This window comes from Monodelphis domestica, chromosome 4 (assembly GCF_027887165.1).
Source record: "Monodelphis domestica isolate mMonDom1 chromosome 4, mMonDom1.pri, whole genome shotgun sequence".
NCBI classification, from domain to species: Eukaryota; Metazoa; Chordata; class Mammalia; order Didelphimorphia; family Didelphidae; genus Monodelphis; species Monodelphis domestica.
This window is the reverse complement of record NC_077230.1, coordinates 439,907,416-439,921,130: the sequence shown is the minus strand read 5'-3', so window position 1 is coordinate 439,921,130 and position 13,715 is coordinate 439,907,416. Positions and strand designations below refer to the sequence as shown.

Below are 13,715 nucleotides of genomic sequence, written 5' to 3'. Positions count from 1 at the left end.
TTGATAAAAACTGCTGGGAAAATTGGAAGATAGTATGGGAGAGATCAGGTTTGGATCAACATCTCACACCCTACACCAAGATAAACTCAGAATGGATGAATGAATGACTTGAACATAAAGAAGGAAACTATAAGTAAATTAGGTGAACACAAAATAGTATACATGTCAGACCTTTAGGAAGGGAAAGATTTTAAAACCAAGCAAGACTTAGAAAAAATTCCAAACTGTAAAATAATTTTGATTATATAAAATTAAAAAGTTTTTGTACAAAGAAAACCAAATGTAATCAAAATTAGAAGGGAAATGAAATGACAAATTGGGAAAAAAATCTTCAGAACAAAAACCTCTGACAAAGGTCGAATTACTCAAATTTACAGAGCTAAATCAATTGTACAAAAAATCAAGCCATTCTTCAATTGATAAATTGGCAAGGGATATGAATAGGCAATTTTCAGTCAAAGAAATCAAAATCTTTAATAAGCACATGAAAAGTGTTCTAAATCTCTTATAATCAGAGAATTTCAAATAAAAACAACTCTGAGGTATCACCTCACACCTAGAAGATTGGCTAACAGGACAGCAATGGAAAGGAATAAAGTTGGAGGGGATGTGGCAAAGTTGGGATATTAATGCATTGCTGGTGGTGTTGTGAATCGATCCAACCATTCTGGAGGACAACTTGGAACTATGGCCAAAGGGTGCAAAAAGACAGTCTGTCCTTTGATCCAGCCATAGCCCTGTTGGGTTTGTACCCCAAATAGATAATAAGGAAAAATACATATACAAGAATATTCATAGCTGCACTCTTTGTGGTGGGAAAAAATGGACAATGAGGGGATGCCCTTCAACTGAGGAATTGCTGAACAAATTGTGTTATATTTTGGTAATGGAATAATATTGTGCTCAAAGAAATAATAAACGAGGAATTCCATGGGAACTGGAACAACCTCCAGGAAGTGATGCAGAGTGAAAGAAGCAGAACCAGGAGAACATTGTACACAGAGACTGATGCACTGTGGTACAATCGAATGTAATAGACTTCTACATTAGTGGCAATGCAGTGATCCTGAATAGCCTGGAGGGATCTATGACAAAGATCACTATCCATATTCAGAGGAAAAACTGTGGGAGTAGAAAAAACAACGAAAAAATACCTGCTTGATTATATTGGTCAAGGGGGATATGATTGGGTATATAGGCCCTAAATGAACATCTTAGTGCAAACATCAACAACATGGAAACAGCTTCCAATCAAGGTCACATGGAATACCCAGTGGAATTGTGCATTGGCTATGGGGAAGGGTTGGGGGAAGGGGAAGGAGGAAGAGAATATGATTTTTGCAACCAAGGAATTATCTTTGAAATTAACCAAATTAAAAAAAAAACTGCCAAACTGAAAAAAAAAATTGTAGGAGTAGCATTCATGATCTCAGACAAAGCTAAAGCAAAAATAGATTAGATTAAAAGAGACAAGGGAGGTATTAATATCTTGATAAAAGGTTGTATAGACAATGAAGTAATATCAATACTTAACAAATATACAACTAATATTTAGCAACCAGGTTTTTAAAGGAGAAACTAAACGATCTTAAGGATGAAATAGCCAGTAAAACTATGCTAGTGGGGAACCTCAACCTGCCCCTATCAGAAGTAGATAAATCAAACGAAAAGGTAAATAACAAAGATAAAAAGGACATGAATGAAATTTTAGATTAAATAGATAGCTGGAGAAACCTGAATAGGGAAAAGGGAATATACCTTCTTTTATGCAGCAAATAGTGCTAGTGCATACACAAAAATTGACCACATACTAAGGTATAAAAATTTCACAATTAAATGTAGAAAATCAGAACTTTTTGAGATCATAATGCATTAAAATATCATCAAGGGTTCGTTGAAAGGCAAATTGAAACTAAATAATTTAATTCTTCAAAATGTGTCCCTCAGAGAACAAATCAAAGAAATAATGACTGTTCATTGATGAGAATGACAATTAGGAGAGAACAAATCAAAATTTATGGGATACAGCCTAAGCAGTACTTGGGGGAAAATTTATATCCTTGAAGGCTTATATCAATAAAATAGAGGAAAAGATCAATGAATTGGGCATGCAATTTAAAAAACCTAAAAAAGAACAAATTAAAAATTTCCAATTGAAGACTAAATTTTAAATCATAAAAATCAAAGAAGAACTTAATAAAATTGAAAAAAAAACTGTTAAACTAATAAATAAGACTAGGAATTTGTTCTATTAAAATAAAAAAATAGAGAATCAGTTCATTTAATATAAAAAAAGGAAAGAAGGCAAATCAAATTATCAGTTTCAAAAATTAAAAAGGTGATTTTACTTCCAAAGAAGATAAAACTAAAACAATCATTAGGAGTTATTTTGCCCAATTATATGACAATTGAATCTAAATAATCTAGATGAATTGGATAAAACTTTACAAAAATATAAATTGCCTAGATTAACAAAAAAGAAAATAGAACACCTCAATTATCCTATCTCAGAATAAGAATTTGAAAAAACCATCAATGAACTCCCTAAGGAAAAAAACCCAAGGGCCATATTGATTCACAAGTGAATTAAATCAAATATTTAAAAAAATAATTCCAATACTTTCCAAACTATTTGTCAAATAAGCAAAGAAGGAGACCTACCAAATTCTTTTCATGCCACAAATATGGTACTGATTCTGTAAGGATAATTTTAGTGTTGTGACTTAATCTAAATTAACTTTTGTTCACCAGGGAATATCCCAAATAAAATACCCAAGTCAGCCTGGAATTTCTGGTGATTTTAATCAACATAGAGGAGAGAAATTAAGGAGAAGGGAGAGGGAAAAGCTGTAGGATTTCTCCCACCTGGCCTGTGGCAGGGGGAATTCAAAGTCTTCCACCATGAGGTGCTGGAAGAAGCTTGGTGGCTTTTTAAGAGGATAGTGTTTGGAAGGTAAAGGAGAAAGTAATCAGCCTAAAAACTCTGAGAGAACTCAGTTATGATGCCTCACCTGAACTACCTATTCAGCTTCTCCCAGTATGGTAGCAAGGAAAACTCATCGCCAAACTGGTCAATAGCTGCCGCCACACCAAGATGCCAGAATGATTAGCACACTACCAGCTAGTGCCACCTCACAGGGGAAAAAGGCCTGAGAGAGGAAATGACACAAAATACATAGACCATTTTTACAGCACTTTCCTGCATCTTAGATGTACCAATGATAGCTTAAGCTTGACTTAGGACAGCCTAGAGCTTGATCAGTTGTTTCTGATTTGTCATTTGCTAGCACATGTCTGTCATAGGCCATCCTCCTAAATACTTAATCCTTAAGTATGGGTGTAGACATTCCTGATTTTGTTAGACTCAGTAGGGTGGAGAAATCTAAAGTTCACAATACCTCAGCCAGGAAGACCAGAAACAGAGAAATAAAATTACAACCAATTTTCTTAATGAACACTTATGCAAAACTCTTAAATAAAATATGAGCAGAGACTACAGCAATATATCACAAGGATTAGTCACTATGGCCAAATATAATTTATACCAGGAATGCACAGATAGGGTAATATTAGGAAAACTATCAACATAATTGTCCATATCAATAATCAACCTAACAGAAATCACATAATTGTCTCAATAGGTGCAGAAAAAGCCTTTGACAAAATACAACACCCATTTCTATTAAAAATATTAGAACACATATGAATAAAAGATTCTTTCTTTAAAACAATAAGTAGTATGTATTTAAAACCACCAGCAAGTATCATCTGCAATAGGATGGTAGAAGTCTTCCTCATGAGATCAGGACTAAAGCAGGAACTCTCAGTATCACTACTATTATTTAATATTGTACTATAAATGCTAGCTTCAGCAATTAGAGTAGAAAAAGAAATGAAAGGAATCAGAGTGGGCAATGAGGAAACTAAACTATCATTCTTTGAAAATGATATGATGGTATACTTAGAGAATTCGAGAAAGTCCACTAACAACCTAGTTGAAATAATTAATAACTTTATCAAAGTTGAAGAATATAAAACACACACAAATCATCAGCATTTCTATATATTTCTGACAAGTTCCAGGAGGAAGAGTTAGAAAGAAATTCCATTTAAAACCACTCTAGACAATAGTAAATATTTGAGAATCTATTTGCCATGAAAAACGTAGGAATTATGTAAACACAATTACAAAACACTTTTCACACAATTAACGTTAGATCTAAACAATTGGGAAAAAAGTAATTGCTCTTGTGCAGGCTAGTCTAATATAATAAAAATATCAATACTACCTAAATTATTTTACTTATTCAGAGTCATATCAAACTAACAAAAACTATTTTAAAGTTATAGAACTAGAAAAAAATAATAACGAAATTCATTCGGAAGAACCAAAGGCCAAGAATATTAAGGGAAGTAATCAAAAAATGTGAAGGATGGTGACCTAGAAGTACCAAATGTTAAACTGTACTATAAAGAAGGAATTATAAAAACAACATGGTACCTTGTTAAGAAATAGAAGTGTAGGTCAAAGGAATGGATTAGAGGTAAATTATCTCAGCAATTCAGTGTTTGGTAAAGGCAAAGATCTAAGCTTTGGGAATAAGAACTCATTTTCATTTTTTGGCAAAAAGAAATGCTAGTCCCTCATTTTATAGGTGAAGAAACTAAGGTAAAAAGAGAATAAGTGGTTCATCCAGAATAATACATTTAGCAGCTGTTGAGGTTAGATTTTTTTAAACCCTTACCTTTAAACCAATACACAGTATTGACTCCAAGGCAGAAGAGTGGTAAGGGCTAAGCAATGGGGGTCAAGTGACTTGCCCAGAGTCACACAGCTGGGAAGTGTCTAAGGCCAGATTTGAACCTAGGACCTCCCATCTCAAGATCTGGCTTTCAATCCACTGAGATACCCAGCTGCCCCCCGAGGTTAGATTTTAATTCAGATCTTTCAGTGTCTGGGCATAGTGCTCTATCCTGCTTAGTTGACTCAGGAATATAAAAATAAGCATAAAGAGAAACAATTCCTGCACCTAACCCCACAAATTCTATAGGAGAAGAGAACATAAATAGAACCTAAAGATAGGGGAAGACAAATGGAAGGGAATCAAAGATACCCATGCAGGAACACGTTAGAGAACAAATGGAAAGCATCCTGGAGAGGAAAGATGACAAATCTAGTCTAGATGTTCTCCTCAAAATGAAAATTCTGTGAGAAATCAGGCAATAAGTGGAAGAGGCTACAGGGGTTGAGGGTACTTTTAATGTAAATCATAAAGTGTAATGACCTTTCAGGGTGGTACTTATGATTTGATAGAAAGAGATTTTAGGTTGCAGACTAGAGAGGAATGAAGTTCTAGCCTGTCCAGATATTTTTGGCTCCTTTATCATCCAGAAAGTTCTTGATCCATCTTAATTTTATATGGTGCATGGAAGGGATGGAGGGAGGCATGGATACCTATTTCAGGGAGTTCAGTGACCAGTGGGTTAGAACTCAGGATGATATTCAATGGTCTAATTTAGAGTATTGAACAGTAGCAGCCAAGCAAAGAGTGAAGAAAGCTTAATGAGGAAAATATTCAAAAAAAGTGCACCGGTATATAAGGATACCCTCAAAATAATCAAGAAAACCTACATCAGATTAAATGATCAATAATCTTTCCAGCTTGAGTATGTTGGCATGCACAACTTTTCTCCCAGCAGAGAAGTGGTGGATCATGGGTATGTAATTTCACATACTCTTTCTGACATGGTCATTTTGTTTATGATGATTAATTTTAGAAAAGAAAACTTTTTTGCTCTCCTAGAACCAAATTAAGTATAAATGCTAAGGCAGAAGAACAGAAAGGCTTGGGAAATTATGTTGATGAACAAATACAGAGCAATAAAGAAAGAAGGTATCAAGTTGAGATTTGAACCCAAGATCTCCTTTCTTCTGGTTTGGCACTCTATCTACTGTACTAACTAGTACCCTTTGATTAATTTATTTAAGAATGTTATATAAAATTTTTAAAAGAAGGAATTTAAATCTAAATTTGGTGTTAATATCAAGTGTGTTAATTAAATATCAGACATGAATTTATTCTGTACAGGAAGTTAATTTCTCATATAAAGATCAAACCCATGAAATGATATTATAGTTAGGTCAATGGAACTAACCAGTTATACATATATTTCAAATATAAAACACACAAAAGTCTTATTTTTCCCCTCTGAATAAATAAAATCAATTTCATGCTAAGATTTTAAAATATACCTGAAAGATGAGAAAGATTCAGGAATCATAATTTGTATCCATTAGACAGCACTGATGGGTAGCTAGGGGTTGCAATGGATGGGGCCACATCTTAAGTCAGGGAAACACCTTCCTGAGTTCAATTGTGGTCCCAGATTTACCTCTTAGCTCTTTGGCTCTGCACTTAAACCTATTTGTTTAAGTTTTCTTATTTGTAAAAGGAGCTGGAGAAGAAAATAATAAACCATATCAGTATCTTTGGCACAGAAACCTCAAATGGGATTATGAAGAGATATGACTGAAATGACTCAACAATAATCTGCAATTATAATTCTGGAACTCTAAAGTCAAGGCTCATGATGTGACTTAGATTTGCTTATTTCCATTCAGAGACGATCACCTCAGTGAAGCTATTTTGGGGTTTTCCAAATCTACTTGGACATCAGGGATACTGCCCCTGAAGGCAGTGCTGGGACTATAATAGGCAACGTTCCAAGAAGTGGCTTCCAGCCTCATTAGAATATCATGATTGTGCTAAGACAGGAAAGGAGCTCTTAGTATGTGTTGCCTCTTCTGAGAAGTCCTGAGTCTTTGTCTCCAATGAGAAGGTGATATCTACCAATCTGCAGCTCCCCAGATCATCAGAGGAGTTAGCAACATGAATCTCTGTTCATTTATGTGGAATAAGAAGTAAGTATATATATATATATATATATATATATATATATATATATATATATATATGTATGTATGTATATGCATATATATGCAGTGATTTCCTCCTATTTTTATTTCTTCCATTTTTTAAAACACATAATGGACTTTTTTGAGGTGGAGGGGGTGGACCTATGACCTGAGAATAATGAAGATCTTGTGATGAATGGCTGCCTCTGCCAACTCAGATCAGCACTTACTCTGCAAATGTATCTGCTTAGACAGTTTCCCGGGACACAGATAATTTGAGATCCTTGCCTAGGATAATTAAGACCCAACTGAAATGTGTCACAGGCAACCTGGCTCTTCCTCCCTCTATCTGCTTTGGCATTACATACTAACATGCATTTGTATACACATCTGCATATAAAATATAGATATGTGGGTAGAGACAGTACAGGTGTATAATGGATCAGTAGGTGGCACAGATTCATATTGTATGATTAGAATTTTCCCCAGGACTTTGTTTCCTAGAATCGCACTATATCCTTATGTTTTGGAAATAGTTTCTGTAACCAGGTCCTCTCATGCTCTTCTCCCACTAATGCAGTTGGGAAAACTTCTCTTCACAATGTTTTTATTTTACTTTATATTTGTTCTTTCTATTTCCTCTACTCCAAGTGATTGCTAATAAATCTTATAAAATATGATACTTGGAGTTATTGGATATTAATTTTAATCTGACATTGTATAACAGTATTGTGTAATGAATGGAGCTTCGGTCTCAGAATTCAGAAGTGGGCTCAGACACACACCGGGCACCAGATGACAGAAGAGGACCCGTTCTACAAGTTTAGGTGTTGTTTTCTTACCTGGAATTCCTTAAGGCAAGAAAATCCTACATCTGGTCCATCTCTTTATCAGTCTGGCCACCTAGCCAACTCTCTCCTCAAGAGTTCTTTTACTAAACCAATTCTCTAAGTTGAAATAGGTAATACAGTGGCCCCACATGTAGGTGTGTAACATTAGTCTCAGCAATGTTGGGATTCAGTGATAAGAAGGAAGATGATTGAAGAGCTCCATCATATTGATGACGATTTCAAATTTGAGATCATGTTGGGATTTGTTAAAGGATGAGATATTTACCTGAATGAAAAACATGTTTTGGTGCACACATCATCGTTTGAACGAGGTGAAGAGGATTGAACAAAAATATTTTGTATGATATGTGGAGTCTGAAATGGATGAAAATAGACAAATGGTGAGGTGCAAAGTAGAGAGTGACAAGTTTCTTAGCTTCATGGAAGAGAGATCAAGATGTCAAATGTCTTTAATCTCCTCAGTAAGAGGATATATCTGGTGTAAGGTTTGTCATGATGAGATGGTCACAAAAGAAATACAAGTAAAGGAAAAGAATAATCAGAAAGAATTAAAAAATACAATCATTGTTAGAGTTGGCTTCTGAGAAAGGTCAAATTATCTGCATTGATATATTCAGTCACAGGTAATGAGTACAGTATAGAATAAAAAGGAAGCCAATAAGGTTCTTGGTAAGATTACTTTGTTTAGTAGATGAATTAATTATGAGTGTATGAATTAATTCACAGGCATAGATACTTTATCTAACAACACAGGTCTGCATCACCTATGCAATGATTAGAGAGTTTCCTTGAGAAGTCATTTAACTTGTTCAAGGGCATAGAGTCAAAATACACAGCACAGGTCATACTGTCTGTTGACGTCTCAAGGATAAAAATGGAGTATTGCCTTCTAGCTTTTGCCAGAAGTCCTCAGGACTGGCTGAATGATGGACTGATTGATTTCTCCTTGTCCTACCTAGGTGACTGCCTCAATGAACAAGTCTGAAAATGTCCAATTATACCACTGTGACTCAATTTCTGCTCATGGGTTTTTCTGAACTCCGACAGCTCCAGATCTTGTATTCTTTCCTTTTGTTTCTCATCTACTCTGCAGGCCTGATGGGGAATCTCCTCATTGTCATGATCACCACCTTTGACAGGAGACTCCACATGCCCATGTACTTTTTCCTGAGGAATCTGTCCATGGTGGATGCCTGCTACCTCTCAATAACTGTTCCCCAAGCATCGGTTAACGCCCTTGTGAACAACAGGATTATTTCAGGTACAGGCTGTGCAGCTCAGGTATTCCTAGTGATTTTCTTGGCATATGTAGAGTTTACTTTGCTCACTGTCATGGCTCGTGACCGTTATGTGGCCATCTGCCACCCTCTCCACTACCCAGTGATCATGAGTCCCCGAGTCTGCATGCAGATGACCTTAACATGTTTGTTGACTGGCCTCATGTATGCAGCTTTCCACACCGGTTACACGTTTCGCTTGTCGTTCTGCCATTCCAATGTGGTCCATCAGTTCTTCTGTGACATCCCCTCTCTGCTAAGGATCTCCTGCTCAGACACTTTTAACAATAAGTTATCCTTACTTGCTTCTGCACTGGTGGTTGGTGCTGGCTGTTATGGCTTCATCACTGCATCTTATGTTGGTATATTTTCCACGGTGCTCAAGTTTCCAGTGAAAGAAGACCAGAAAAAAGCCTTCTCGACCTGCATCCCCCACATCACTGTGGTTTCTTTATTCATTTTTTCAACCTGTTTTGTGTATCTGCAACCACCTTCAGAGTCTGCATCCCTTGAAGGGATAATTCTTTCAGTATTTTATACCGTAATACCACCCTTTCTGAACCCCATTATATACAGTCTACGAAATAAGCAGATAAAGGATGCTATAACAATATTAATGAAGAGAATCATTTCATTAAGTAATAAAGTATAGGTTGGAGTTCTTTCCAAATGTTTTTTGACTCAGTTCATACATTAAGAAAAACCTCATGAAGGTCTAAATTTTGTTTGGTTTGAGGGGTTTGTGGCTTGTTATTTGAGGGTTAATGATGACAAATGAATGACTAGTCTAAATTAATTAAAATAATTTTGAATTGACTTTGCTATTATCCATATAAGCATAATCATTTTCGATTGAAAGTATATTCAAGAATTCAAAGAAATGTAATTTCCTTAAACTAAGAATACAGCATATTGTATCTAAATAAGGTGTCTATGCCACAAATGAGAATTTTTTTTTTCATTCTAACTCACGCAGATAATTTTGGTCTATTAGAATAAGGCTGAGTTCATTTCCACCTCAAGATTCTAGGGGTGATCCTGAACATCGGTATGTGGTTAGTCTTCCGTTTTAACAAAGTAACATGCTTAATTTAATATTTTTAAGTAAGCAGTATGGAGTATAGATCAATATTGCCTATAATCTTTTTCCTCTGCTTTGTATATGGAAATATTCTTTTCTTGGTCTGTAAATTCAGAATTAATTAAAACCAGGAATGAAAAAGAGAATACAGGGAAGTATGTCTTTGACCAAAATATCAGAATAAAATGTAATGGAAAAAAACGTAAAGTTCTCTTGTTGTCTTTTCCCTTGACTTAGAGTTAATGATGGAACAACCAACAGAAAGCAAATATATAGGATACAGTGAAAAAAATTAATCAGGCATGGTCATTTTTGAGCTTGAAGATCCAGTGTCTTTCCGTTACCTAGTTGTCTATGTATATTAATGATGAGTTGATGGACTGAAAGTGTAACTTTAAGGTCTCTGTTGCTGGGCAATTCAAAGAGAATAGTCCAAAGATAGGGATTCCTTTAAAAATATCATCACAATTCACCACATAAAAAATGGACAACCCCTACTGGTACTAGATGGATCAGGGAAAGTCTTTTCTCTCTTTTTCACTAAAATGTCCTTACAGATATAATCTGTTAGAGTGTATTCATCAAGAATTATGGATATAAATGGCATAAAATTTAATAACATTTTTCAGTTGAATCCTTGCATATAGGTGAACATATACTATCATGAGTCAAAAATAATCTACCATGTAATGATGATTTATTTGGTTGTGGGACTTATGATAGTGTCAATAAAATGAGTTATCACATGCTACACTTTGATTCTGAAAATGAGGACATTTATTGCAGTGGATATTAGGAATATATTATGGGTTGGGAATTTTTGGAGAAATTCTGAGTAAGAGGTAAATTTTATACCCTACTGAACTATTTATCCATATAGTTAATATAAATATTATCTTTGTATCTCTGGATACTCTTTGGAACACTGCAAATCATATAAAAACAAATGATGGAGTCCAATAAAATCTATCATTTTTTAAAATTCCAAGATGGGGCCTTACATTTAAAAAATCCAGTCTTTTGTTCTGGAATCTAATGTGTGGTATAAGGGAAAAAGAGCCTGAATCAACAAGATTAATTTTAACTTTAAATTGAGCAAAGAATATAGCTGGTAAAAAATATCAGTATCTTGACTCTTGTCTTTAACTGAAAAATTTCTAATAAAAAATTTCCTCATTCTATTATATGCATAAAATTAATTGCCAGGATGAAATCTTTGATATGGGAGAAAAAATGTCACTATTTTCATAACATTTTCACATGGACATTATATTAGTTGGATTTCTCTCCAGGATTTTTTCTGCTGTGGAGGAAAAACATGACTTGAAGGTGAAGGCTTCCTCCCATCCCTTAAAATTTTGTGATTTCTCTCCAGTAAAAATTCCGGGACTGAAAACTTGAGGTCCAATTGAATATAAAAGAATAGGGTAAAAATAAAATAAGGTAGAAAGATGAAAATGGAACAATTATCTCACATAAAAGAGAAATGAGTGGAAGGACTGTCACAAAGAAGGATAGGAAGGCTTGTAGGCCTGGTAGTACTAGAACCCTTTTGTCATCAGATCTGTGTTAAAGAGGGAACAATATATTATACTAAAAGGATAAAAGTCTTCTTAATGTGCAGAGCAACAGGAGGTTGATGGAATAGAATAAGGAACTAACTAAGAGTCCCCTTAAGAGACTAAGAGACTATAGGAAGGAATGTAGATGAAGGGGAAGAGGGTAAGGATATAAGAAAATAGAGGAATTCCTAGAAGAGAGCACATATCAACAAATAAGAAGGCACGGAGCAGGGTTAAGGGAGATTTTCTAATGACAAGAAAAGGAAAGGATTTTTTTTTAATTTTATTTAATTAGTCAATTTAGAATATTTTTCCTTGGTTACAAGAGTCATGTTCTTTCCCTCCCCCACTCCCCCCCTCCTGCAGCCAATGCACAATTCCACTGGGATTTACATATGTCCTTGATTAAATCCTATTTCCATATTATGGATGTTTGTACTAGGGTGATCATTTGGAGTTTATATCCCCAACCATATCCCTATCAACCCATGTGATTAAGCAGTTGTTTTTCTTCTGTGTTTCTGCTCCCACAGCTCTTTCTCTTAAAGTGGATAGCATTCTCTCATAAGTCCTCAGAATTGTCCTGGATTGTTGCATTGCTACTAGTAGAGAAGTCAGTTACATTCGATTGTGCCACAGTGTATCCATCTCTGTGTACAATGTTCTCCTGGTTCTGCTCTTTTCACTCTGTATCAATTCCTGGAGGTTGTTCCAGTTCACATGGAATCCCTCCAGTTCATTATTTCTTTTAGCACAATAGTATTCCATCACCAACATGTACCACAATTTGTTCAGCCATTCCCCCATTGAAGGGCATCCCCTCATTTTCCAATTTTTTGCCACCACAAAGAGCTCAAGTATGAATATTCTTGTAGAGGTTTTTTTCCTTATTATCTCTCTTTGGGGTACAAACCCAGCATTGCTATGGCTGGATCAAAAGGCAGGCAGTTTTTTAGCGCCCTTTGGTCATAGTTCTAAATTGCCTTCCAGAATGCTTGGATCGATTCACAACTCTACCAGCAATGAATTAATGTCCCTACTTTGCCACATCCCCTCCAGCATTCATTACTTTCCATTGCTGTCATGTTAGCCAATATGCTAGATATGAGGTGGTACCTCAGAGTTGTTTTGATTTTCCTTTCTCTGATTATAAGAGATTAAGAACACTTTTTCATGTGCTAATTAATAGTTTTGATTTCTTTATCTAAAAATTGACTATTTGTGTCTCTTCTCCATTTATCAATTGGGGAATGGCTTGATTTTTTGAACAATTGATTTAGCTCTTTATAAATTTGAGTAATTAGGCCTTTGTCAGAGATTTTTGTTATGAAGATTTTTCCCAATTTGTTGCTTCTCTTTTTATTAAGGAAAGGATGTTTAGAAGGGAAATAATATTAAAAAAAATAAAAATATATTGGGGAGATTAGGAAGAGACTTTTGGAAGGGAGAAATAGAATAAGAACTAGGAGTAAGGAGAAAGGAACAGGGGAAGGACCCTTAGAAAAGTGGGTTGATTTAGAAATAGAAAGCCAAGGATGGAATGTAAGGGAGGGGTTTTAAGAATAAATAAAATTAGATGTATATATTTGGAGGAATATTTATTGTTCAAGATAGAAAGAGGAAATATAATTAAAATGACAATCCTACCTAAACTTATCTATTTATTCAAAAACATCCCTATCAAATTACCAAAATAATTATTTGAGTTAGAGGAGAATCTGTTTGGAAGAATCAAAGATCAAGAATATCAAAATAATTAATTAAAAAAAAAACAAAGAAAGGAGGTCTAGCACTTTTGGATTTTAAACTATATTATGAAGCAGTAGTTATTAAAATTCTAATACTATCTAAGAAATAGAAAGCCAAATCAGTGGAACAAAAGAGACATAAAACAAATAGTAACTAATAGTAACTTTGTATTTGAAAAAATTGTAGATCCAGATTATTGGGATAAGACATCATTATTTGTCATAAAATTGCTGGGACAACTGGAAAGTTGTATGGCAGAAACTAGGTAGACATTATTAC

At 34.8% G+C, this 13,715-nt stretch overlaps 1 protein-coding gene across 1 annotated transcript; it reads left to right on the top strand.

Annotated features, from left to right (window-relative positions):
- Nucleotides 1–8,754: 8,754 nt before the first annotated feature.
- On the top strand, nucleotides 8,755–9,703 carry LOC100027267 (olfactory receptor 14C36-like). The gene has a single exon (XM_001377571.4). It carries the CDS (start codon nucleotides 8,755–8,757, stop codon nucleotides 9,694–9,696), a length of 942 nt encoding a protein of 313 aa, XP_001377608.3. The 3' UTR covers nucleotides 9,697–9,703.
- Nucleotides 9,704–13,715: the final 4,012 nt, after the last annotated feature.